This window comes from Sciurus vulgaris (assembly GCF_902686455.1).
Source record: "Sciurus vulgaris genome assembly, chromosome: 1".
Classification (NCBI taxonomy): domain Eukaryota; kingdom Metazoa; phylum Chordata; class Mammalia; order Rodentia; family Sciuridae; genus Sciurus; species Sciurus vulgaris.
In genome coordinates this window covers 16,982,216-17,008,849 of record NC_136461.1, presented here as the reverse complement: position 1 = coordinate 17,008,849, position 26,634 = coordinate 16,982,216, and the positions used below count along the sequence as shown (strand labels likewise).

The 26,634-nt window shown below is 53.8% G+C and overlaps 1 protein-coding gene across 3 annotated transcripts; it reads left to right on the top strand.

Moving 5' to 3' along the window:
- On the top strand, positions 1–26,634 carry IFNLR1 (interferon lambda receptor 1). Of its 3 annotated transcripts, none has more exons than XM_079138325.1 (8): positions 1–242; positions 14,307–14,430; positions 18,519–18,703; positions 21,640–21,782; positions 23,202–23,361; positions 23,659–23,789; positions 24,709–25,752; positions 25,788–26,634. In XM_079138325.1, the coding sequence occupies exons 3-7, from the start codon at positions 18,589–18,591 to the stop codon at positions 25,483–25,485; spliced, it is 1,326 nt and encodes a 441-aa protein (XP_078994451.1). In that variant the 5' UTR covers positions 1–242; positions 14,307–14,430; positions 18,519–18,588; the 3' UTR covers positions 25,486–25,752; positions 25,788–26,634. The 3 variants fall into 3 exon arrangements, with proteins under 3 accessions (XP_078994451.1, XP_078994449.1, XP_078994450.1); XM_079138323.1 differs by lacking the exon at positions 1–242 and adding an exon at positions 10,011–10,238; XM_079138324.1 differs by lacking the exon at positions 1–242 and adding an exon at positions 10,011–10,238 and having other exon boundaries at positions 24,709–25,770; positions 25,821–26,634.

The window sequence follows — 26,634 nt, the reverse complement described above, 5'->3', positions numbered from 1 at the left end:
CTGGGGCTTCCCAGGCCTGCAAGGAGCAGATAAGCTTTGCACAGAGCCTGGCTGTTCTTACGGAGAGGGGGAGGGGGTTCCGATGGGAATGGCCCTCCCCCTCCACTCCCATCCCCTCCACCCCCACCCGCCCCCACTGCACAGCAGGCTGAGGCCGAGAACTGAGAAGGAAGGCTGGCCAAGGTCAGGGGCTGAGCCCGGTGCGGCCGTGCGTGTCACCACCACCCGCCTTTAACGGAGACGTGAGTCACGTACGGCAAGATTCGCCCTTTAAAAGCATAGTTTTAATACATCTGCTTAACCATCTAGTTTGAGAGCACTGTCATGGCTCAGGAAGACCACATGCCCGCTGGCCCCCGCTGCCGGCCCTCCCGCCCGGCCTCCCCAGTGTCTCCGTGGACTTGCCCGTTCTGGACATTTCAGAAATTAAACCTGCACTGTGTGGTCTCTTGTTGGTTGTTTTTGTTTGTTTCGTATTTGAGGTACTGTTACCAAAAGCTTGGTCCTTGTCCCCAGTGCCAATCCAATCATGAGGACACAGTTTCGAGAAAAAGGAAAAAGAAGGTTTATTGCTTTGCTAGCAAAGGGGAGACACAGGAGACTCCCGCCCCAGAGGCTGTGGTTCTGCCCATCAGGGGGAACAGGGGGCTTTTAAAAGGGGACTCAAAGGCTACGTGCCTGCGTTCTATGTGGAGTCGTAATTCGCTTGTTAATATGGGAGCTGGTCATTTCTGAGGTCTTCTGGGACATCCCCTAAGTCTGGATTACTTGTTCCTGGGGTGGGTGTGTGCTCAGGGACAGAGGACTCCGTCTAGGATGGAGAAGAAAAGTAATCCTCTCTCCCCTGAGATCAGTTAGGGGAGAGACCAGGGAGGCGCAGGGAGAGAGAAGGAGAAAGAAACATGTCCATTCTAAAAGTAAGTTGCAATGGCAGAACAGCAAGGGCTACAGTCTCAGCATCAAGTGGACCAGGCTACAGCACTTGGGGATGGAACACAGGGGCCCACACACACTGAGCTCCCTCTCACTAAGTTACAGAGGCTGGCCTCGAACTCGCAATCCTCCTGCCTCAGCCTCCTGAGTTGCTGGATTGCAGATGTGCACCACTGCACCTGGCCACATGTGGCTCTTATCATCTGGCTTCTCCCGGTCAGGATAGTGTTCTCACATTCATCCAGGCGGTGGCGTCTACAGGTGTCCATTCCTTTCATGGCTGAAGAGTATCCATACCACAATCTGTTTATCCATTCTTCGGTGACGGAAGTTGGGTGGCTTCTACTTTGGGGCTACATGCTTAATGCTGTTATGAACATTCATATAGTTTTTGAGTGAATGCATATTTTCAAATCTCTCAAGAATACCTCTAAGAGTGGAACTGCTGGGCGGTGTGACAATTCTGTTTTGCCCCTTGAGGAACTGCGAAATGTTTTCCATAGCGGCTGTACAATCTTACATTCCCACCAGGTATATTTCTGACCCCTCTGGACCTCAGCTTCCCATTGGCAAAGCCTTGGTTATTGGTATCCACCTTACAGACGAACTGTAAGATTTAAATGAGATCCTATTGGAAAAGCAGCTAGGGCATAGCGGGAGGTCAGTAAACCAAGTCAGGACCTGTAAGACTCTAGGCTCGCTCCTCCGGTTTCCTTCCCATCTGAATGGGCAGCCACTCTTTATTCTTCTGTCGTTTGCCTCGTTCTTGAACTTCCTTTGATGGTTTGGATTAAGCTGACTGCGGACCTGTCACGGGAGAAGAGATGTCTCTGGAGAAGGGTCTGAGGAGTTCCCCGAGGAGAAGGGGGTCTCAGTTCTTGGTGTTTTTGAAAAGGAGTTCAGCAGGAGAGAGACAAAGGCAGAGGCAGGTTTATTTAGGAGGTAGATCCACATGCAAGGGAGGATGCGGGCAGACTTGGACTGGGGGTCCAGTATTTATAGAAGGGCAGGATCAGGGGCTGGGCTGGAGGTGGACCCGGGGTGCAGCCGCACAATTTCCCGCCAGTGTTCCCTGCGTGTGTTTCCCTCATTTTACAAGGGCCTGGCCAAGGGCTGGGTCACGGGCTGGGTCAAGGTTTACCACCGTACTTTCTGCATCTCAATGGCTACGGAGTTTCCTTTAAGAGTCAGCCCTTCTCTCTTTATCCTAAATCCCTATCTCAGAACAAAATGCCCGCTGCCTAGGCTCAGGCATCCGTGCGCGGGCACACACACACACCATTTAATAGAGGCCAAACTGAATGGAAAGGGAGAACCCCCTCACCCCCCACCATGCTCGGTACCTACGAGCTAGAATCCAATACCACAGTGATTCTCAGTGTGGAGCCCAGACTGGCTGGCAGCACGCCCACCAGTATCGCCATCAGGTCTGCCACCTTGCTGCCGCCACTTTATACCCAGGGCGCCAGCCTGCGCACCTCCTAGCCAGCCATTGGCCCACTGCACAGCACACGGATGTTCTCGGCAGTCATTGGTCCAGAGTGTTGGCCGCGAACTTCCTTCCTCGTCAGCCATTGGCCCGTTGTTCTTAGCCCGTGAAATTCCACTACTAAAGAATGGCTCCCCCCACCCCCACCCCCGTCATTCCCACTCATTCTCCTCTCCCCCTCCCCCTCTCTCCCTCCCCCTCTCTCCCTACCCCCACCCTCCCTGTGGGCAGACACTCTGCCTGTCTGCTTAATAAAATCTCTTGCGTGAGCTCCCTTGTCCCGAGTGGTTTCTGGGTGCTTTCAATGAGAATCACCCAGGAACTGGCTAAATGAACCCTCCGTTCCCACCTCAGAAAAACAAGGAATCAAGGACTCTGGTAAGGAGCCCCAGCAAGTCCGTGTTCCAGCACACCCCACAGGTGCTTCTAATGCAAACGAAAGTTCCCAAGTCACAGATGAGAAAGCTGAGGCCCAGAGAAAGGACAGAACTTGCTCAAGGCCATAAACAGTGGGAGCGTTGGAACCGTGTGCCCAGCTTCCCCAGCCCCACCTGTGTGACCTTGGTCGATGCCCTTCCCTTCCTTCTTTCGCCATTGCCCTCTGCAGCGGGGGAGCGGCCACCCTGCCTGCCTGCACCGAGTTCCAGGCAGCTGAGGGCTGGAGCCCCAACCTCCTGCTTCCCAGCCTGGTTCTCTTACTCCAGGAAGTCGGCGTCCTCTCTGCACCGCCTGAGAAGGTTCTGGGGAATCTCAACATCTGAGAGGCAGGCAGGAAGAGGAGAGCTTCGCTTCATTCTGAGGCCCCCAAAGGAGACAGAGGACCAGAGGGAGTTTCGGGAGGAAGGTCAGCCTGAAGCCGACATCCCAACCAGAACTGCTCAAAAGGAGGATCGGCAGCCCCCAGATGCAGAGAGCTGGTCGCTGGAGGGGCCCGGGCAGCATCGGATGCCTGTCTTCCCGGGTGGAGAGGAGAGACGGGAGGAAGCTGGTGTGGTCTCCTAGAGATCTGCTCACCTGCCACCCTCAGGGAGGCGAGAGCTGTTTGTCTTCACAGCTTCCCTGTCCCCAGGGGAGGGCAGTGGCAGCAGCCCATACCGCAGAGCGTTTCTCTGCTGGAGTTTCGCAGCACCACATCCACCTGGTGAGCGCCGGGAATTCCTCTTTCACTCAAGACTGGGGTCTCTGCCTTTGCAACTGGCAGATTCTTACCCCCACATACAAATGGGCCTGTCTCCCTCCAGCCTGAGAAGAGCGAGAAAAGCAACAGCCAAAACAGGAGCTTAAAACCTTTTAAAGTATTTAGTCTCTTGGGGGGAAAGTGCCCAGAGGAATTTCCGTTTTAACAGAGCCAAGTGTTCTGCAATCCGTTTCCTCCATCTTTTCATCCGTTTGTACCCAGGGCAACTGGACCCTACCCTTGGCCCTTTCTCCTCCAAAAGCCGTAGATTCTCCTTTCAAACCTCATCCCAGTGAGCTGTCACCTCCCCACCTCTGCCTTTTCCAATGACTATCACCCCAACCTGGCTGGACCCCCTGCAGCCTAGCGATAATCCACCCTCCGACCCCCTCTTTTTTTGGTTTGGCTTTGATTAGTTTTGCGCGGCAGATGGTAGAAGCCAGGGCCTCACTGGAAGGCTCCACCATGAGCCACACCCCAGCATCGCAGGATCCCCCCACTGCGCTGCAGGCCGCAGAGGGAGACTGAATGCTTCCGCCCGAGGTGGTCCGTGGTGGAAATCAGACAGGACACAGCACCCCGCGCTTCAAGAGCGGGGCGACTCCAGCTTTCACAGGCGGCCCCGAGAGCAGGCTGCGAACTCCGAGCTCAGCACCAGTTCTCACCACATCGATAGGCTGTCTGGTGCCATGACATTTCTAGTCTACAAGAGACATGGTCGCGCGGGGGGTCTGTAGCAAGAAGCGGGTTCAGAGAAGCAGAGTGGGATACGCGGAAGAACTGCTCCTCTGACAGGGCCTTTGACGAATCTCTACCTCAGGCCCAAAGCCTCCACCCGGGCGTCTACACTTCAAAGGGGAGTAGTTAGATACCTAGGGGGATCATTTACAATCCAAAAGGTAGGGGCCACAAGGGCTGACTGGAAAGGGGAGGAGACCGCTCCCTTTCCCAGGCACTAATTCAGATATGTAAAATTCTCTTCTAGTGTATTTTACCTCCAGGCCTTGTTCTGTCATCCAGTACAGTTCTATTTCCCCAATTACACTCTTTTTCTTCTGGGTAGTGGGGATTGAACCCAGGGGCATTTTATCACTGAGCCACATCACCAGCACTTTTTATTTTTTATTTTGAGTCAGGGTCTCACTAAGTTGCTTAGGGCCTCACCGAATTGCTGAGGCTGGCCTCAAATGTGTGATCCTCCTGCCTCAGCCTCCCGAGTTGCTGGGATTACAGGTGTGCACCACCATGTCTGGCTGTTCCATGGTATTTGTAAACATTCTTCTTGAGGTTGGTTAGTGGAAGATGGAAAAATTCCAACTATGGAGGGAAGCGTGATTATGAAGTCACACTTTCAGAAGAGATACTGAAGTCTTATGAGTCATATGAGAAGTCTAACTCTACCTGGTAAACATTCAGTGGCTACTGGGGCCCCTCTAAGAGTTTGGAGTAGTAGGGCTGAGTCATTTGGGGTCTATGGAATTGTGTTTGACTGAGCCCCAGACATTTAAGGCTTGCTTATGCCCCTTTCATTGAGATTTGTTTGTTTGTTTATTCATTTGTTGTTTATGTGGTGCTGGGGAATTGAGCCCAGGGTCTTGCCCATGCTAGCCAAGTGCTCTACCACTGAGCTACCCCCTCCAACCCTCACTGAGCACTTACTCTGTGCCAGTCCTTAAGTCACTGAGGATATATTCAGGAAGAAGGATAATAAATGCACTAATTTCTATGAAATTGTGATTACATACCACCAAAGAGACTTCTATGGCTAGAATGTGTCCCCAAACACGGTACGTTGGAAATGCAGCAGTGTTGGGCGGTGGGCTGATGGGAGGTGTGTGGGTCACCAGAGCCCTGCACTAAGGCTGCCATGGGAAGGGCCTCTGGAGGGGGCTGTCCCTCCCCTGCCTGGCTCTGTGCAAGGACAGGGTGCTTCTTCCCTCCAGAGGGTGCAGAGTTCAAGGCGCCATCTTGGAAGCACGGAGATGGGGCCCTCTTCTTTGGGCACATTGGCCTTGGACTCTCCAACCTCCAGAACTGTGAGAAATACATTTCCGCTGATCATAAACTACCTCATTTGTGGTATTCCATCACACCAGCACAAAGGGCTGAATCAGAAAGACACACAGGGATCGGGAGCAAACCCAAGCCCAGGTAAGGAGGGAACGCGACCTGAGGCTGAACCAAGAGCAGACTGCGATGGCAGACCGGACCTGGATGTGAGCTGGGATTACAAAAGGTTTAGGTAAGACGGCCAGGCCGGAAGCGGTGGGCGCTCCTCCCTCTCTCAGCCTTTCTCCAGGAAGCCTTAGTAACCCTGGGTCCCCACCTTTAGGATTGTAAATAACTGCCCTAGGCATGCACTCCTGAAAGGTACCAGATGCCTCTGAAAAGAGCGGTTTCTTCTGTCTCCGTGAGCGCGCTTTATGTCAGAGACCCTGCTCGAGGCCTTCAGCCGCATAGATTCAGAATTGTTTTAAAGAGGAAAAAGGTCAAGATGACACCAGATCACCCATAAATGTTGTGAGAAACTGTGGATCAGGGCTCAGAATTTGGAGTTTTGTTTCCTTCTGGGCCCCTGGGCGTAAAATGAAGTGCTCGACCAGCCTGTTTCCAGCAACAAGATGTTGTCTACAAGACCAGCGTCCGGAAAGGCCAGGAGGCAAGGGAGCCAGAGGACCTGCGGACTGTGTCTGGGGCACAGGCCCGGAGGGCAGCTTCACGGAGCAGGCGAAAGCCTCGGACTGCTACTTAGAGATCTTGGGCCCCGCTGGAGACGGAGAGCCCTGGCCGGGGCTCTAAATGGAAGAGCTTCAGTTATGTGGGCTCCTCTGCCACCCAGGGAAAGGGGCTTCTGCCACCCAGGGGCGTGTGGGAACAGCAGCAGGAGCCCACTCCTGTTCAAGGGCACGTGCTGCTGGCCTCCATCAGGATTCACACCTCCCTTGGAGGCTGCTGAACCCAACCAAGCAGGGCCCCCAGCCCAACTCCAACCACCACTTCTACCTACTATCCCATCCCAAATGGGAGGCTGGCACCGGAGTGCCCACTGTGCCAAGCGAAAAGACACCGACCACAGCGAATCAGGAAGTGATCAAGATCGGGGGACTTTCTTCTCACTTGCCCTTAACCATCTGAATAGCAGAAGTCTAAACCACAGTTTCGAGGACAGAAAGACCAGGGCCCAAGTGTCAGCCGTCACTATAATTAGCCACGTATCACAGGAAACATTGTAACCTTTCTGAGTTTCATCTATTAAAAGACAATATTAGCCAGGCAGGGAGGGGCAGGCCTGAGATCCCAGCAACTCAGGAGGCTGAGGCAGAAGGATCGTTAGTTAAAGGCCAGCCTCAGCAACTTAGCGAGGCCCTAAGCACTTAGTGAGACCCTGTCTCAAAAAATAAAAAGGGCAGGGATGTAGCTCAGTGGCAAAATGCCCCTGGGTTCCATCACCCTCTCCCCTGCAAAATCTTGTAAGTACTGCAGTATCCTGAGTGCCACTGTATAGCAAGGACTCAGTAAAAGTGCTATTGGCAGATCTCAGTAAAAAGATTTCAATAAAGATATAACCCCCCATGACTTTATTATCAGCACCTGAGATACCTGAAAGAAGCTAAAGCAGTTTACTGAGGACCAGGGTAGACACGAGGCTGTGCTAACGGCTGCAATTTCCCATTTGTATCTATGTGACATTTTTTAAAGGTTTTATGAGATCCAACTTGCCCAAGCCTGTGGTCACAAAATGTCCTTTCAAGGACCCAGGCATCCCAAATCAGTGTGCTAACTTGACATTCCAAGGTGGGGAGAGGGGCGAGCAGGCAGAACAAGCACGAGGCACGTTTTGTCTGAAAGAGCCAGGCCCAGAGGCGCAGCCCAGAGGGGGCTCCAGGGCCCAGCTGCTCCCGGCTCAGCCAGCCTGGCTCTGATGGAAGAGCAGCAGTTGCTGGGTGGAGACCAGGCCGACATTTCCAAGGACATCCCAAGACACCAAAGCCTTTCGCACTTCAGGTCTCTTCCTTCCCCAGGCTGCAAAGGCAGGTAACGCATCCAAACACACCTCTATGGGTCCCTTGTGACAGGCTGATTGAGCCAAAGGCATGCTGCAAATTCTAGAACCTTCCTTCAACTTCCAAATACCTGCCACCACCAAAGTCAACCTTAGAGCAGCTTCTGGACCTACCAAGCTCTGTGACAATCCATCTTCTCCCCAAGAACTGGGGGCACTCAAGCTGGGAGCCGGTATTTGACTTAAGTATCAGCTTTCTCTCTGCTTCGTGTCTCAACCCCATTCATGGCTTGGTCACACCTGACCAACTGTCACTGATACCCAAAGAGAACAGAGCAGCTACCCAGAGGCAGGGTGGCCACAGAGTCACACAAGCCTGCAGCTGGACCAAACCCCAGCACCTGCAAACTGCTCAAGTTGGTTGGGCTCTCAGATGACACTTTCCATATCTGTAAAGGGGAAGCAATATCTCCTTCAGGAACCGTGTAAGAGACAGGTGTGGTGGCACATGCCTGTACTCCCAGTGACTCCAGAAGCCGCGGCTGAGGATCGCAAGTTCAAAGCCAGCCTCAGCAACTTAGTGAAGCCCTAAGTAACTTAACGAGACCCTGTCTCAAACTAAAATATAAAAAGGGCTGGGCATGAGGCTCAGAGGTTAAAGTCCCTGGGTTCAATCCCCAGTACCCCCCCCCCCCCCAAAAAAAGAATTGCATAAGGACAGAAAATATCATAGTTCATAAATGACAGCTGACAAGAGAAAAATTCTAGCTGGGATTACAGACATGTACCACCATGCCCGGCTGGACTGTTAACCTCAAATAGTCTGGATGCACCCCCTCTTCTTATGGATTGCCCTCCCATTTACAGTCAATGTGGGTTCAATGTAAACAGCTTATAATTTCCTCCCCCAAATATTCATTATAAAAATGCTTTTCCACCTGCTTTCTGACCTTACTGCTGGTGTTTTCTGGAAGCTTCCCAGGAGCTGGTCCTTACCTGACTAGCATCTATAAAGTCCCAATGAACTTTTTATTTCGGAGATCCCTCAATCTTAAGAGTTTTTGATTAACACAGCTACAATTTTAGGATAAAAATAAATTTTCTTGTTGGGAAAACAATACATGTTAATTATTGAAAAACCTAAAAACTACACATGATCAGAAAAAGAAAACTTAAAAAGGAAATCGTAGCCTGGTGACGGCCTTCATCTGTAATCCCAATGACAGGAGGCTGAGGCAGGAGGATCGAAAGTTTGATATCAACCTGAGCAACTTAGCTAGGTCCTGTTTCAAAATATAAAGTGAAAATAGGCTGGGAATATTGCTCAGGGATAGAGCAACCCTGGGTTAAATCCCTAGAACCACAAAACAAAACAAAAACCCTAAAAGAAAAAACAAAAAAACTTACCACTCAGAGGTAGAAATAACACCATTAATTATCAATATATTAGACAGTATTTCATATTTGTATCTATGCAAGTTGACACACTTTTTTAACATGTTCAATTTTAGTATTTATTTTTCTGCAAACATCTCCCTACTGTTAAAAATGACAGGAGGCCATTGTTACATTGGACCTGAACAGAGGAGACTAAAACTCAAAATAGAGTCACCAAGGCTGAAGTTTCAGTCACCGAACTGAAACTAAATTGTTTATCTGACCTCAGAAATCAAGAGAAACGAAAGATAATAGCCAGATTCCCAAACAGGCCAGTTTTAGTTGGCATGATAATGAAGTTCCCACTGAATTATTCCTGACACACAAAATACTAACCTGATGTTTTAAGCCAACGAGTTATTTTTCTGTCTTCTTGTCTCCACCTTACAGGAAAAGTCACTTTGAAATGACCAATATGCTTTTAAATTTATATTTTTTTTAAATTCTGCTTTCTTCAGCCCTTCCCTGTCTATAAAACCCACTTGCTCTGCTTGGCTCATTGGAACACTTACTCTGTTTTGTGGAAAGATTCAAGAAGAAAAATGAAAGCCAATCAGGGTCTTTAAATTTGTTGTGATCGTGTTTTGTGACACTGCATAGCTTTGACAACATCCTTTTTAATGACTGCAGATCATCTGGAAGTGGCCTGTGTTTCTTGGAAGCCTTTACCATTCTGGTTAAACAGGCTTCGGTGGCAGTAGGGCACCCTGCCCCGCCCCCATCAAGTCCAGGAAGTTCTGGGTCCGACTCCCCGGAGCGAAGTCAGCGGCTCCTGCGGAGATTCGGGCAGAAAACGTGGGCGCAGCTGGCGGCTCAGCTCAGCGCGTCGGGGCTGCCGCGCTGGCCTTGAACTCTGCTCCCAGGCCCCGCTCTAACCCTGACCGTGGCGATCGGCCCATGCAGCTCTCCGCCCCCACCCACCCCCCGACCTCCCGCAACACGTCCTGTTTTCCACCCGACGCCCCGAAACAGCGGGCCGAGGCGGGGACCGCTGCGCGCCGCTCCCTCCTCGCGGGGCGTCCCCGGGGATCCCCGCCCGCCGCTCCGCCTCCGCCCGTCGCCGCCCGCGTCACCTGGCGGCCCTGGGCCCGAGGCGGGCGGCGGGGACCTGGGCCCGGCCCCGGCGGCCGGTGGGGCCGAGATGGCGGGGCCCGGCCGGTGGGCGCCCCTGCTCCTGTGCCTGCTGCTGGCCGCTCCAGGTAAGGGCGCGCGGCGGGGAGGGCGCGGGGCGCGAGTGTCCCCGACCGGGCCGGGGCCCAGGGCCCCGGGGAGGGGACCTGAGCTGTAGCCCGCTGAAGCCACGCCAGCTGGGGCAGCCGCCCTGCCCGCACGCCGGGTTCGCTGCTTCTTGGGACTAAGCTGCCCAGAGTCTTGGAATTCCCTTCCGGGAGGAGATGTTCCCAGCTCCAGCCCAGCTCCAGGTGAACGGGGACGGAGGCACAGGGCAGCTGAAGAGGCTTTTATTGCATTCTTCAAGTTTCCTGCCAGCTTGACCCTCACTAGCGACCGAAGCGGGGCAGAAGTGAACTGCCCTCCCTCTCCTCTGTGGCTGTTATGCCCCACGGTCGGGGGATGGCGCTCTGGCAGAGCCTGGGCCCTGCTGTGTGACTCTTCTGAGTCCCCACTGGTAACTGAGGTGGAAGGGTACAAAATACCTTGGGCTGGGTACCCCACTGAACCCACACCTTCCGCAGCTCCAACCAATCCAGGGAGGAGAAGGGCTAAAAGTTGCTCCCCACCCCCGAGTCTTTCTAGTTTTAGATACACAATTAAAAGAGCTGGAAGTGTCCTTGAACACAATCAACTCCAAGCCAACCTCTTCTGAGCCGTCTTTGTGCCCAACACTGCCTTGTCTTATTTTAAAAGCATTGCAACCCACGAGGCGGATATTCTCCTTTTTCACATGGGGAAACTGAGGCTCAGAGCACTCAAGGGTGATGCCCAGGAAGGACAGCAGAGGTGACAGACACAGAACAGGGACTCAGCCTGGGACGCTGGGGGGCAGCTGGAGCAGGGCATCCATTCTCTAGGTCACCTGCCAGCTCTGCAGCAGTGTGTTTGCAGCTAATGAGGGACAGTAAACCTGGGGATGGGGCAGTCCTGTGTTTTACACACACACTGGCTGTGTACTCTTAGTCAGTAATTTAATATTTGTCTCTGAGCCTAGTGCCGGTTCTAGAAGGGGGATGAAGGACACCTACCCTTAGGGTGGTTTGTCCTGAGGGTCACATGAGGTGTTGCATATGAAGTGCCAAACCAGTGCCTGTCACTTGTGTTGACTTTAGCTGTTGGTCTCCCCTGTGGACAAGCTCAGCCTTTGGGTCTGTCCTGCCCACAAACTACTCCACAAATGACTTGCAGACAGACTGGCCCTGCTGGGCACCTGCCAGAGCTAGGAGTTATGATAGCACCAGTATAACCATGATCCAGGTCCAGCTAGAGGACACAGGTCAGGGCGGATGCAGGCATCCACATTTGGATCAAATGTCAGGGGCAAGACAGCCCAGGCTGGGCAGCGGAGCTGAGGGCCATCAGGAGACCTGGGCCTTCCCTCCCGGAGGCCATTCTGCAGTGGGTATGGATTTCCATCATGGCCCATGTGGACATCCCATGTGGACACTTCAGGGTTCAGAACCCACCAGACTATGAGCTCCTTTAAGACGGGAAGTGGAACTGTGTTTCTGTTTGAAATGCTTGGCGTAAGTGGTCAACAGGTGCCATTGACTAAGAGTGGTCAGTAAGTAGAAGAAGAAGGCAGAAAGACGCAGGATCCCTGGAGGGGGCAAGCCGAGAGCTTCGACTCTGCAGGTGGCTAGGCCTGGATCTGAATCCTGATTCTACAGCTCACTACCTGAGGAGAACCTGGGTGCCCGCCTGCGGCGTGAGGACCATAATCAGTACCTACTCCCAAAGGTGGCAAGAGAGAACTCAGCTGAAGCGTTTGGCGCATCCTGTCTCTATGTGGCAGTACCATACACGTCAGCAGCTATTATCATCTTCATCCTCATCGTCAAAGCCACCACCTCTTAGAGATGTCAGGGAAGAAGAGGGACAGTCAGCCTAGCCAAGGAAACAAGATCGACGATTTGTTACTTGCACAGCCTGAGCAGGAAGGGCGCTTAGGACCAGGGGTCCCTCACACAGGAAACTTGACATTTGAATCATGACAACAGTCAGATTTCCTAAACAGGTCAGCTTTAATTAGCATACAGATGAAGTTGCCTCTGCATTAATGTGAATCAAGTCTTTCAAGAGTTAGATGGTGAACACCAGTCAGGTCAAGACGCCTGGGTCCAAAGACATCTAAAAGAAGGTGGTGGTTTGGAGACAGCAGGAAGGAGAATTGGCCACAGCCTAGTGAGCTTGTGCTGGGCATGTCAGGGAGACATCCACTGAATGGCCAAGCCAGGTCACACTGGGCAGGGCCTCCCATGCCTCGATAAGGAACGTGGACTTTATTCCAGCACATGAAACTGGAGAGTGGTGTAATCAGGGGCGTATTTCAGAAGAGAAAGGTGAACCTCGAGGAGGGAAGTAGAGGGCAGTTAAAGGTGGCCAGAGAACTTGGCACCAAGACAGGAACATCAAAGAGTGTGACAGAAGCCAGGTGGACATCTGGGGAGGACTAGCCATCCAAGCAGAGGGAACAGCACATGCAAAGGCCCCCAGGGCCCAGGAGGCGTGGGGGGACCCAGAGGAGGGAGCAAGGAGAGGGGGTGGGTCAGATTGGGTGGCTCCTGGGAGGTAACAGGGAAAACTTTGGAGTTTATTTGGAGTGAAATGGTTCAAGAGATGGATTAAGCAAAACAGGGACATGGCCCGAGTATTTCTTTTCCTGCTTTTTTTGTTTGTTTGTTTGTTTTTGTTTTTCCCATGGTGCTAGGAATCAAACCCAGGACCTAAGTGCTTTACCACTGAGCTGTACCCTTGACCTTGACTTTTATTTGAACCCTTGCTGCAACACGGAGGGTAGAATGAGGGGAAAAGTTGTTTTGAGAGCCCCCAGCTAAGTTGGGGTTCTACCATGAGAGCCCTAGCAGCCCGGTCCTCACAGGAAATGTAGGGGAGCTGGCCGTGAGAGCTGCCCACGTACTTTTTTGGGGCACTGGGGATTGAACCTAGGGGCCCTTAACCACTGAGCCACATCCTCAGCTCTTTTCTGTATTTTATTTAGAGACAGGGTCTCTCTCAATTGCTAAGTGCCTTGCTAGATTGCTGAGGCTGGCTTGGAACTCGCGATCCTCCTGCCTCAGCCTCCTGAGCCACTGGGATGACAGGTGTGTGCCACCACCCCCAGCCAGCTTCTCATGGGAGACTTCCTGTACCTGTCCACAACCTGAGGCCTACTAGTCCCGCCCATGACCAGAGGTCCCTCACATGTTTATACTGGAAGATGTCCTGCAGATCTTGTCTGAGCTGAGTTCAGCTTTTGCTTTCCTGATCATGCCCTGCACTGGGACCCCCACCTGGTTCTTCAGATGAGGACCCAGATCAACCCACTGCCACAGTAGGAAACAAGATCAAGGACTGGTTACTCACATGCCCTGGTTCAGTGAGTCAGGAGGGCAGTCCTCCGTCCCCAGGTCAGGAGAGACAGGAATGCAGAATCAGGCCCAGAAGCCACTGACGGTCTGTACAGGGCGGGGACCACTTTAAGTTCGTGGGCAAGTACCGAATGGTCCATTTACTGACATTGCAGGCAAGTGGAAAGTGGGGAGCCCAGTCTGCTAGTGGGAAAGATGCCTCTAAGTTCCTTTCTCTGCCTGCCCCCGGCATGGGTCACTTCGAGGTGGTGTTCTGCTTCTAATGTCTGGGAGGCATCCTTTGCTAGTTCAATCCAGTTACATCCAGTTGGAATTAGAGGGCAGGTCGGAAGTCTTTCTAGTGACCCAAGTCATCATAATATTCATCCACTCCGCAGGTACTTACTGTGCACCTACTGAGTGCAAGAGCATTCCAGGCGGGCCCTGGGGACTGCTGAGAAAAAGAGCCCCTGCCCCTGGAGCCCCTCAGGGCTGCTAGCCCCAGGAGTCCAGGAGAGGAGCAAGGCTATTAGATCGTTCCCACTCCACGGAGCTCTGCCGGGACCCTTGGGTCTGGAGTGGACAGAAGCCTCCTTTCGTGGCACAGATGGGACACTAAGGCGGGGGGGGTGTGGTCGGTGGCTTTTGGTTCCTCAAACTCCGTGAGCATCTGACACCTGTTGTGACACGCTTCAACCCTAAGCGGCCGAGAGCTCCAGGTCTCATGGCCTCTTCTCCCCGCAGGGAGCCCCTGCCTAGCCCCTCCTCGGAACGTGACACTGCTCTCCCAGAACTTCAGCGTGTACCTGACGTGGCTCCCTGGGCTTGGCAACCCCCAGAACGTGACCTATTTTGTGGCCTATCAAAGGTAAAGTGAGCAGTTGGTAGCGTGTTTGCCTCTTGTGCAGAAGGGCCCTGGGTTCAGTCCCCAGTACCACCAAGAAAAAAAAAAGTAAAGCCAGTCTCTGGGCTGCTGGCTGGGAGCCTGCGGAGCTGGGTAAGGAGAGAGGGACTTCCCTGGGGTGTCTGCATTGGGCGTGGCCGACATTCGGTGAGTCTCTGGGTCCCGTGGGAGATGGCACGTGCAGGTATGTGGGGAGGGGCTTTTGAGAAGGTGGGATGGTAGGAATGGTGTTGAATGAACTGCGTGCAGGTGACAGACCTGCGCAATGTGGTAGGTCTTGAGGAACTTTGGAGCAGATCGGGGCATGGGACAAGGTGCTTGAGTCCCACCCCCTCCCGGAAGAGGAGCTCCTGAGTTGTTCCAGCTGATTAGTGAGGGTGCACCAGACCTGCAGAGCCTGCAAAAGGCAACATTGTTAGAAATCCCAGTTTCCCCCAGGGGCCGAACAGGGCCTGGGTGCTTCTCAGTCTGGAAGCCCATACAGTCACTACAAATCTAAAGGAGCAGATGCACCAGCTTTGAACATAGATAGAAATTATGTGGAGTTTTTGTTTGTTGTTTGCTTGTTTGTTTACAGTGCTGGGGATTGAACTCCTGCATGCTTGGCAAGGGCTCTATCACTGAGCTTTGTCTCCAGCTCTTTTTATTTTCTATTCTGAGAAAAGGTCTAAGTTGCCCAGGCTGGCTTTGAACTTGAACTTGCAATCCTCCTGTCTCAGCCTCCCTAGTCACTGGAATTATAGGTGTGTGCCTCTGTGCCCGGCTCCTAGTGTTTTGTGAGATTTTTTTTTAAGCACTGGGGATTGAACCCAGGGGTGCTTAACCACTGACCCTCATCCCCAGCTCTTTTTATATTTTATTTAGAGACAGGATCTTAGTAAGTTGCTTAGGGCCTCATTAAATTGCTGAACCTGGCTTTGAACTCATGATCCTTCTGCCTCAGCCTCCGGAGCCACTGCAATTACAGGCGCGCACCACTGCGCCTGGCCTATAGAGTTTTTAGTGGACAGTAAGATGATAAAAGCGGATACATGGGAAGATTAATCTGGAACTGGTGGTGATGGAGTGAAGCAGGAAAGGCAAGGAGGACCATGTCCTCGGTCCCAACTGGGCCCTTGCTGAAGGCCTTCTGGGGAATATTTCTCTCCCAGGACCCCCAGGCAGGCACTATGCCCCCCCCCCATCACAGAGAGGTGCTGTAGAGGATGAACCCAACCCATCTGACCACAAAATGTGTGCCCTTCCTGTGCCATCATGATCCCTGCATCTGCAGCATCCAGCTGTGAAGAATGGGACCCGGGCTTGGGTGTGCACAGACTACAGGAGAGCTTGCAAAAGCAAGAGCCGCCCCAGCCGGCAGGGGCACCTTCCATTGGCTGTGCGTGCTGCGTGGCCGCAGCCTGTCAGGCCCTCACTGAAGTTTTTTCATTTGTTTGTTTTGATTTGGTTTTGCTGGTACCAGTGATGGAACCCAGGGCCTTGTGCATACGAGGCAAGTGCCTGAGCTGCACCCCAGCCCTGTGTCGGTACGTTAAATGTATTTAATTTCAGAGTAGCCCTAGGAGGATGGGCCCGCACCCCACTTTACAGATGAGGAGACTGAGGCGTTGCTGAAAGTGTCTTTTGCTCAAAATTCCACTGTGGAATATTGTGTAGCTGGAATGACTTTAGAAGGACTTGCAAGTCAGAGGAGTCTGGACCTTTGCAATAATTTCCTTCTTTATATGCTTTTTAAAATACCTGTGAGGCTTGCAAAATGGTAATACTCTAATTGTTACTTTTCCCTTGTGTTCATTGGAATCATTTCATAAAAAGCTATGTCCCCTCATCTAGTATTTGAAACACAGGTGTTCAGATAGGTAAGACGGAATAATTGGTTCCCTATCTTCCCCCAAAGGTGACTACTTCTTTTATTATTTTTATGAACTTCTATTATTATTAAGTATATCTGATGGTGTCAATTCATTTATTGTATTTAATTATTTTGGGTACCAGGGATTGAACTCAGTGGGTGTTTAACCCCTGAGCCACACCCTCAGCCTTTTGTATTTTTTATTTTGAGACAGGGCCTTGCTAAGTTCCATAGGGCCTCACTAAGTTGCTGAGGCTGGCTGACTTTGAACTTGTGATCCTCCTGCCTCAGGCTCCCATGTTGCTGGGATTACAGGTATGTGCCACCAGGCCCACTGACGGTGTCTAATCCACTGCAATTCATTCTGTACATTGACCTTGAATTGTCCCGTCTTTAGCCAGTGGGTTTCTTCTGAGACTTTTAACGTTAGCCAGGTGCAGTGGCGCACACCTGTGATCACAAGTACTCTGGAGGCTGAGGTTCAGGGCCAGCCTCGGCAACTTAGCAAAACCCTGTCTAAAACAAAACAAAAAACAAAACAAAACAAAAAAAGCCCTGAATCATTTTAACTTGACTCTGGTAATCTTTGCTATCTTTCTCACCATTTGTAATGACAAGGTGTCCCAGGCTCATCTTGTGGGGTTCCTGACCTAAGATCTGCAGTGAGCCACTTCTCTGTTTAGTAGGAAAAGGTTTTAAAGACCATAGTCTATGTGCTGGCTATGTGATCTTTATGTACCTATGACTTTTAATCTTCTCAGTGAACAGTGATTTATGTCATATAGACACACATTTGCTTCTCTCTCTCTCTCTCTCTCTCTCTCTCTCTCTCCCCCCCTCTCTCCCCTCTCTCTCTCTCTCTTTCCCCTCTCTCCTCTCTCTCTCTCCCTCTCTCTCTCTCTCTCTTTCCCTCTCTCTCTCTCTCTCTCCCTCTCTCTCTCTCTCTCTTTCCCTCTCTCCCTCTCTCTCTCCCCTCTCTCTTTCCCTCTCTCTCTCTCTTTCCCCTCTCTCTCTCTCTCTCTCTCTCTCTCACCCCTTCTGTACTGGGGACTGAACCCAGCAGCACTCCACCACTGAGCTACATCCCTAGCACTTCCCATTTTTTTATGTTGAGACAGGGTCTCACTATGCTGCCCGGTCTGGCCTTGAACTCCCCATCCTCCTGCCTCAGCCTCCGGAGTAGCTGGGATGAGAGGTGTGCACCACCACACCCAGCAGGACCCCACTTCTTAACACCACCACCTGTGCACTTTGGAGGGACATAAACATTCAGACCATGGCAGTGCCCCTACCCAGTCCCCAGCGGCTCGCCAGCACGCTCGAAGTAGATCCAGACTCCTCAGCAAGCCCGGGAGCACCACCTGACTGCCCACTCCCTTGCCCCTCGTCTCTGGTCCGTCTGGCCTCTCCCACCCTTGCCCACTGGGCTTCGACCATGCCGGCCTCCTTGCCATTTTCTGGACAGGTCAAGCTCCCCTTCCTATGACAGGGCTTCTGTCCCTGCTGTTCCTTCCCCCAGCCTTCAGCTGGCTCCTCCTCCTCCTCATGGAGGGCTCCTCCTTCGACACTGTCTTCCTGGCCTTTTCTGAGCCACTTTTGAAAGCAGTCACTCCATGCTGCCTGGTCCTGTCACTGCACTTACCAGCTTCTGGGTTTATCTTGTTGGTGTGATCCTTATCCTTTGTACCCCTCCCCCACATGTAGGTTCCCGGGCACAGACCTTGTCTGCCATGCATTGCCAATTCGCCAGTGCAGGAGCAATGCCAGGGTGTCGGTCTCTTCTAGACCTCAGTGTTCTCAGGAGGTTGGAGTCATGGACCTGCGTGTTTCCCCCTGAGATCCACACAGCACTGAGCACGGCATACAGCAGGTGGCTCATAAGTGCCTGAATAAACAAACATATGGAAAACATTCACCAGTACTAGCGATAGCTGCGGCTACATCAGCCCTGTGAGAGTCATGGCAGATGAGGAGACTGGCTCAGGGTCAGTGAGGTCCCAGAGCTGGTGAGAGGCAGAGCCAGGGATCCGTCCGCCTCTGTCTGAGCTCCCAAGCAGACTGTCCTGCCTCTGTCTCAGCCACTGGTGCCTGGCTGCCTGGACTGGTGGCTGAACGTGTGTGTGTGTGTGTGTGTGTGATGTTCTCTAAGTTCCCTGACCGAGGCTGAGTCCGCGTCTCACGCGCTCCTGTCTGCCCTCAGCTCTCCCATCCCCAGGAGGTGGCAAAAAGTGGGAAAGTGTGCAGGAACCCGGGCCCTGGAGTGTCCCCTGATGTGCCTGAAGAAACAGGACCTGTACAACAAGTTCAAGGCACGTGTGCAGGCGGCTTGTGCCAGTGCTCGGTCCCCCTGGGTGGAGTCCAGGTACCTGGATTACCTTTTTGAAGGTAGGTCTGCAGGGAAGGGACGTGGGGACTTCCCTCGGTGGCGCTGCCGTCCTAACGGGGTTAGTCAGGGTTCTCCAGAGAAAAGAACCAATAGACTCTGCAGTGATGGGAGAGGTCAGTTCCAAGTGGCTCCTACGATCGCAGAGGCTGAAGAATCCCACGGTGGCCGTCTGCAGGCTGGAGAGACCTGGGCACCAGTAGTGGCTCCGTCCAAGAAGCCTTAGAAAGACAGAAAGCCCGCCCTGCGCTGCGGACCGAAAGCCTCCCTCCCCAGCTGGGCCGGCCCTGGGCGAGGGGGGAGCAGGAGCCGGGGAGGGAGTTTCCCCTCCTCTTCCCCTTTTCCGTTTCGCTGGCTCCAGCCTGCCGGGCGGGGCGGCCACACCCGGGCGGATCTTCCCCGCAGTTCGCTGATGACACACCAGCCTGCCTCGGAGACACCCCTGAGACACACCCGGAAGTGTGCTTTGCCAGTTCCCTAGAGATCCCCCGATCCACTCAAGACGACCCTGTATGGACGTCACATCGCCTGCCCCCACTTCCCTGAAGCAGGGCACCTGAGGGAGGCGGCCCTCTGTGGCCCTGGCTCTGGAAGAAGCCTTGGGAAGGGCCAGGGGCCAGTGCGGCTGGAGCCATGGCTGTAGCCTGCCTTCTGTGGGAATTATGGGCTTGCAGGGAGGGCCAGGAAAGGGCTGGACTCCCCGACAGGGCCTCTCTCTTCAGCAGAGCGTCCCTTGGTACTTCACTCCCACTTTTGTTGACTCTAGAAAAAAAAATTTTTTTTTTTTTTTAAAAATGTAGTTGCCCAAGTATTTTTCTATACACTAGAAATTTGGGGAGGGGGGTGAAGAAATAAAACGGGGGAAATTCCCTCCCCACTCACTGCTGGCAGCCACAAGTGTTCACGCTGGGGGAGGAAGGCACTTTGTTTCCAATAGATTCTTATTTCTAATCCTCACAGCAAACTTATGCGGTTTGTTTGCATCAACTCATTTAAAAAAATAGTAGCAATCAAAGAGAGACTCAGAGATGCTGGGTGACTTGCCCAGAGGCCCTGTGAGCAGTTGGTGGAGATGAATGGGAGTCTGGATCTTGATCTTGGGCAAGGTGGAGAGATGGGTGGGAGGCACCAAGGGAGGGCGAACACCCAGACAGGAGCCCTTGAACCTTAGCTCTGTCCCCGGCGGTCCAGGGTTTCCAAAATGAGCGCAGAATAGGGTTCCAAGAGAGGAGGATGGGGTTGGAATGGAGAGGGGCGGAAAGGACAGGAGGGAAGGAAGACTAGAGGACTGGGGTGAGAATAGGCTGGGTGGGTGGGTGGATAAAAGGAGGGACAGGTCTGGGTAAGAAGGAAGGAAGGATGCACAGGGTAGAGGAGGAGGGATGGAAAATGGGACAGAATGAAGGGAGGAAGGAAGAAAGGGATCTGGGTGGAAGGCCAGGTGCTGATTAAGAAAGAAACAAGCAGAGAAGGGAAGATGGGCAGGAAGGCAGGTGTCCATCAAAGTTCTCCAGGGAAACCAAGCCACTGGGACAGCTCCAGGTGTGTAAGAGACTTATGGTGACGTGGGTCCCCATGGTATCCACAGGAGCTCCGTAGAGTTTGTGAAAACCTTATATCCATAGCTGGCAGTGCAGACTCGTGGGGTCGGAGAAGGTATGAAGTCACAAAAAGGGACTTCGCCATTTCTCCTGGGAGATGCAAACTGAAACAAACTGCTCGGGGCAGATACCTGCTGCCCTTAGTGAGGAAGGACGGGTGACTCGGAGGGTGGAGCCAGGAGCTCAAGGGCAGCACCAGGAGCCAAGGAGAAGGACTCCCAGACCTCACGGACTTCTGGTGGCTGGAATTCAAAGCCGCTTTGGACCAGTGACTCCATTTTATCTTTCCGGGCCCCTGTTTGAACGGGAAGGCCTGGAACTGCGTCCTGGGCCTATCCCACCATTTTATCCTTTAGTTTCACCGGCCCATAGACAGAGAAGCTCTGTGTCCCACCGATGGATTATACTGAGTCTCATCTGAGTCTGGTTTAGATTCTGTCAGTGAAACTTTGGAATTTGAATTGATACCGTAATGAGAGGTGAGCCCCGAGGATCTTGGATGGGGTGAATGTGTTTTGTATTTAAAAGGGACGTGATTTGGGGAGGCCGAGGAAAGACCATGATAGGCTGAATGACCCTCTGGAGAGGTTCTGGCCTCATCCCTGGAACCCACAAGTTTGTTGGATGTGTATATTGTGTGGCAAAAGGAATTTTAATTAAGGCTATGGGTCTTGAAAGAGTAAGATTATTCTGGATTGTCCGGATGGATCCACTCTCATTCCAAAGCCCTTAAAGCAGAGAACCTTATGCAGCACAAGGCAGAAGCCACAGAGCAGCAGGGAAGTCAGTGATTTGAAGGACGGAGAGGACTCAGGTGTGCCATTCCTGGTGTGGCGATGGGGGCAAGGCGAGGAGAAAGGCAGGTGCCTTCAGGAGCCGGGAGAGACTCTCGGCTGATGAGCAGGGACCTCCACGGGACAAGCTGAGTGAGCCTGAAGGGAACTCCACGAAAGGTCCATGTGTGAGACCTGGGGCAAAGGTGTGGTCATTTGTTATAGCAGCCAACAGGAAACTAATACGTTTGGGCAGGATTCTGATAGGCCAGTGGCACGTGAAGGGCACCCAGGTGGAGGAGACCATGAGTAAGGGCAGGTGCCCTGGGAGCTTGGCCAGAGACGCTCACCCTCCAAGCCCCAGTGTCCCTTCTACCAAAAGAGAATCGTGAACTTCCCTCCCAGGGTCAGAGCAAGGCCATGTGCGAGGTGCTTGGTGCACACAGGTGTCCACAGCAGCTAGCGTGCTTCTCCCTTCCCCAGAGGCCTCTCGGGGCGGGAGGAAGGCAGCATGGCCTCCAGAGGGTGCTGGCCCGTCCTGACCCTTCCTGCTGTTCCTTCCAGTGGAGCCGGCCTCACCCATCCTGGTGTTCACCCAGACCGAGAAGGTCCTGAGGGTCAACGCCACGTTCCAGCTGCCCCCTTGCATGCCCGCCCTGGACCTGAAGTACGAGGCGGAACTCTGGAAGGAGGGCACCAGAAACAAGGTGCGAAGTCCCGTCCCTGCCCCAGGCCGGTCTCCCCGCTCCGCAGCCCCTGCTTCTAGCCTCCCCTGCTCCCTGCTCGCTGCGCGCGTCTCCCCGAGGTCTTCTTTTTTATGAGCCCTTCCTTTTTTCTTTTTCCAATAAAATCTGATTAAAGTCTGATGGGCTATGGGAGGCTTACTTGACAGGCTAACAGCTTCATCACAGAACATACAAGAAGCCAAGAAGCCGCCAGTCCAGCAGGGCCCAGATGGCCACGAATACCCCGTGGGCGTAGACCCAGTTTCAGACCTGGCTTTGGCGCCTGCCTGTGAATGTGCCCTTATTGATTTACTTACGGCAGATGTCAGCAGACTTTCTCTGCACAGGGTCAGGGGGTGGCTATTTTTGACTTTGTGGGGTCTGTCAGGGGCTGAACTCCGCAGCCGGGGCTCACATGCAGCCACAGACAAAGTGGAGATGGTTCGCTGACCTCTGCTCTGGTTCATTCTTTCTCCCACAAAACCAGCCTTCACCCCGCTCATCCTCGGGATAAGACCTGGGTGCAGCGTGGTTCTGTCTTCCGGAAGCTCACACGATGCGGACACATCACACAGTACCTACGGCTATGGACGATTTTTATGGGTCAATTTCAAACTTTAAAAAAAAAACCTTATGAATTTTCTAGACCAGCACCATTCAAAAGACATAGAATACAATCACGTCTGTCATTTTAAGTGTTCCACATTAGATTTTTACTTTTTTTATTTTTAATCCTTTTGGCGGTGCTGGCATGGAACGCAGGACCCCATGCTTGCCAGGCAAGTGCTTTACCACAGGGCTGCAGCCCCCCAACCCCAACAGACTTCAGTTTCACTGACAGATTTTATTTCCTGCAGTGGAATGTTGTCATTTCAACATGAAGTTAATACATAAAAATTACCGAGCTGTTTCCCCTTTTATTCTTCACTGATTCTTTGGAAGTGGGTGTTTCATACGTGGAGCGTGTCCATTTGGGCCAGCTGCTTCAAGGGCTTGGTAGCCGCAGGTGACCACCGCCTACTGTATTGGACAGAGCAACTGGAGACTTTTCTGAGCTCAAAACTGCTGAACAACCCCATCCCCAAGAGGTTGGGAGGCCCACGGGAAGGAAGCCTGGGAATTGGCCTCTCAAAGTGGAGACTCACTGGCCCTGGTGGGGTGCACATGGGAGTGACCCCAAAGGACAGGCTGCTGTGGACCCCAGATGTCCCTACTTTGACATTCAGCCGAGAGGAAACAGTTAGTGTTGGAAGTGCACCCTTGACACTGAACTTCAATTTAGAAAAAGAAAAGAAGGTTTGGGGTCCCCTCCTACCCTGCTTGCCGGTGCCACCCCATCCTGACCGTGTGGAACAGGTCCCCCCAGCAGCTCCACTCATCTCTGTTCCTTTCTCCAAACAGACCCTATTTCCAGCCACCCCTTATGGCCAGCCAGTCCAGGTGCCCCTACAGCCAGGCACCAGCGGGTGCTACTGTCTCAGCGCCAGGACCATCTACACCTTTGTTTCCCTGAAATACAGCAACTTCTCCACCCCTGTCTGCTTCTTCCTGAATACCCCAGGTGAGTACAAAGTGGTGCTGTCCAGGGGACTTTCCTCTGGGGCCTCGAGAGTTTCATGTTGTAGTGGTTGAAAGTCTGAATCTGGGGACAGACTCACCTAGGTGAAAATCCCCGCTCTGCCACACTCACTGTGTGTCTTTGGGCAGCTTACATAACCTCTCTGAGCCTTGGTTTCCACAGTCTGTAGGAGGGGCTTATTCTCATGAGAACTGAACAGGACGGTGCATGTGAAGTGCCCCCACACTGGTAGAGGGGCACCGTTGTGTGTCTGAAACTAATGATATTTTTCCTCCCTAGAGACCATCTGGGCAGTCCTGGCCTGGCCGTCACTTCTGCCACTGCTATTAGTGATTGCCACGGGGGGTATGATCTGGAAGAGTCTTCAGGGCAACCTCTGGTTTCAGCAGGCAAATATGCCACAGGCCCTGGTACGGCAAATCTGGGGGTGTGCAGAGGTGGGGAGGGAGGGGTAGCGCAAGGCAGGAAGGGCTGGGGTTTGCGTAGTTCAGATGGAATATTGAGATGGCCCAGCCTCTCGTGTCTCCGTGTGGCGTTTCCACTAGCGATACGGTCCTTCAGCACCAAATACAGTAGCACATCTATCCATGCGGGAGAAGGGACTTCAGCGCCTTTTAGTTAGGTCACTTCACCTCTAGTAAGGATTTTTCAAGGGCAGAGAGCAGAGCCCTCAGCCCTGGGACTCTGGAGCGATGGCCAGAGGGGTTGGGGAGAGGAGCGCCCGCAGGGAGACTCAGAGGCTCTCCATGCTTGGTTCACAAGTTGACCAAGGCGAGCCTTGCCCAGGCCACCTTGGGGTGCCAGACCTCTCCCTGGGGGGGGTCAGGGCACCTGCTCAGACGAGGCCTGGCCGTGGGTGAGGCCCAGGGATAGGGGGGAGTGCTTTGAGGAAGGATTCCAAGTGTCCCTGTGCCACAGCTGGGTGGCAGCGGAGTCTTTTCAAAGTCCCAGGCTTCAGGTCCTGTGAGAAGTCCTGCCGACTGCCTGGGGTGGACGCCGGCCTGCCCCCCACCCAGCGCCAGCCCCCGGCAGGTTTTCTGTGCCAGCCCACCTGTCAGGGAGCCAGCACCACTGCCAGCCCTCATGTCCCTCAGTGGTGGCCGAGGGCTGGTGGACAAATACCCCAGGTGCCTCTGCCCTCTGAGGGGCAGCTCTGGGGTGCACGTCCCTGACTCCCTGGGTTCCAGGCAGGATGGAGGCCCAGATGCAATGTCCTGCGAGCACCTCCCAAGAAGCAGCAGTGTGTACTTGAACCCTGCCTCAGATCGGCTGCCAGGGGCCGTGCTCCGGAAAGCCGCCTCACCTTCTCCTCTCCCCCGTCCCTATCAGGACTTTTCTGGATACAGACGCTCCGTGGTGACCTTTCAGCACAGTGGACTCGAGTTCCCAGATGTCTTGTTCCTCTATCCCCAGAAGAAACTGACCAGAAAGGTCAGGCTGACCCCTCAGGTCAGGGCCCTGGACACCCTGCAGGCAGGGTCAGAGGAGGACATCACCGAGGACGAAGATGACAGTGCCAGCTTCCAGCCCTACATTGAACGAGCAACCTTTCTGGGACCAGAGCTCCGGGATTCAGGGCACTCTGAGGCAGGAGAGTCTGGCGTGGACTCAGGGCGACCCTGGACACCTGAGGTCCCTGGAGAAGACTCCTCTGCCTGGGATTCCTCAGACAGGAGCTGGTCCAGCACTATGTATTCCTCGCCCTGGGACAAGGCTGGGTCCTCCGGCTATTTGGCCAAGAATGGGCCGGGTCAAGGGCTTGGTGGGGACCGGCACCTGGAGCTCCTGTCACACCCGGAATTCTCTGAGGATATGGGCTTCCCGGAAGAAGCCCTGCAGGACAAGCTCTCCTCGTGGGCCACCTGGGGCTCCTTGTCCCCACAGCGGAATCTGCTCCCTGGGGAGCCCCAGGTGTCTCTTCGAACACTGACCTTCTCCTGGGACAGCAGCCCGGAGGAGGAGGAGGAGGAGGAGGAGAAGCAGGAAGAAGAGGAGGGGGAGAGGGAGGCAGAGGTGGAGAGCCTCGGCACCAGCAGCCAGGGGGTCAAGGGCTGTCTGAGGACCCAGGGCAGGAGTGGGGTGCTGGGGCACTACATGGCCAGGTGAGCTGGCCCTGGCTTCCTGCAAACTCGGTGCTGCAGCTGTGGCTGCCTGGCTTCCCAAGAACCAGGACACCGGAGACTGGAGAGCCCACCTCCTCACCGAAGCAGCAGAGGGTTCTCCCAGCATGTCAGGGGGTCCCAGCCAGAGGCTGGTTGTCGTCTGGGTTGAATGATAAGATGCCACCGCTTCCTATGAGCCACCAGCTTTGGGCTCAGCTGTAGGAGGGATGGAGACAAGAGCTGGCCACATGCAGAGGTCTGCTGGGGTCAGGTCAGTGCATTGTCCCTGGTGATGGGCAAGGTCAGGTCACTGCGGATGTCAAGGCCTGCACCATCCAGGGGCCATCTGGGACAGGGAAAGGATTGGCCCTGCTGGAGGGACATCTGCTGTGCCAGGGTCTCAGCTTTCCCAGCCCTGAGTTCCCTCCTCCTGAGTCTCAGCCTCCTGATTGGCGGATTGCGGGGCCCCTAGGGTGAGCCCCTGATCAAGATCCAGCTGGCCGAGGGAGCCGGAGGAAAGGGAAGCTGTCCTTCAGAGCCCAGTCTCTGGAGTCACGGCACTGCACACTTTTTCAGGTCAGACAGACCCGGGTTCGAATCCTGCTCTGCTGTGTACACGGTGTGTGGCAGGTGAGGCACCTCGCTCTCTACCTCAGTTTCTTCATGGGCAGCCACTGCTGGGGTGGTGAGGCTCGGGGGATCTCAGAGGGGTGTGGCACAGAACCCGCCACGTCCCTGGTGCTGCCTCCGTGCTGGCTGGCCAAATGCTCCTTCCACACAGGCTCCAAGGAGAAGCCAGGAATCCCCCACAGTGACCAGGTGCACCCCCTGCCGGCCTGTCGCACCTGTGGGTTCCTCCCTGCCCACTGCCATGCTCTCTGCCCCTGCTCACCCAGGTCAGGGGACTGAACCCGCAGGGGCCAGTGCCCAGCCGTGGGCAGCCCTGGGCCGCTCCTCTTCCCACAGTGGGAGCCCCATGACCGGCCTTGCAGAGGCCCGAGCAGGGACTGAACCCTTGTTGACTGCCGTGGTTGTAAAGGGGTCCCCGGTTCCTGCTGTTGTGAGAAACCAGTGTCTTCTGGGAACAGGCGACTGTCCTTTCCTGGGGAACCTCAGTTCACCTAACCCACCAGATGTGGGCAGGCAGAGCTGA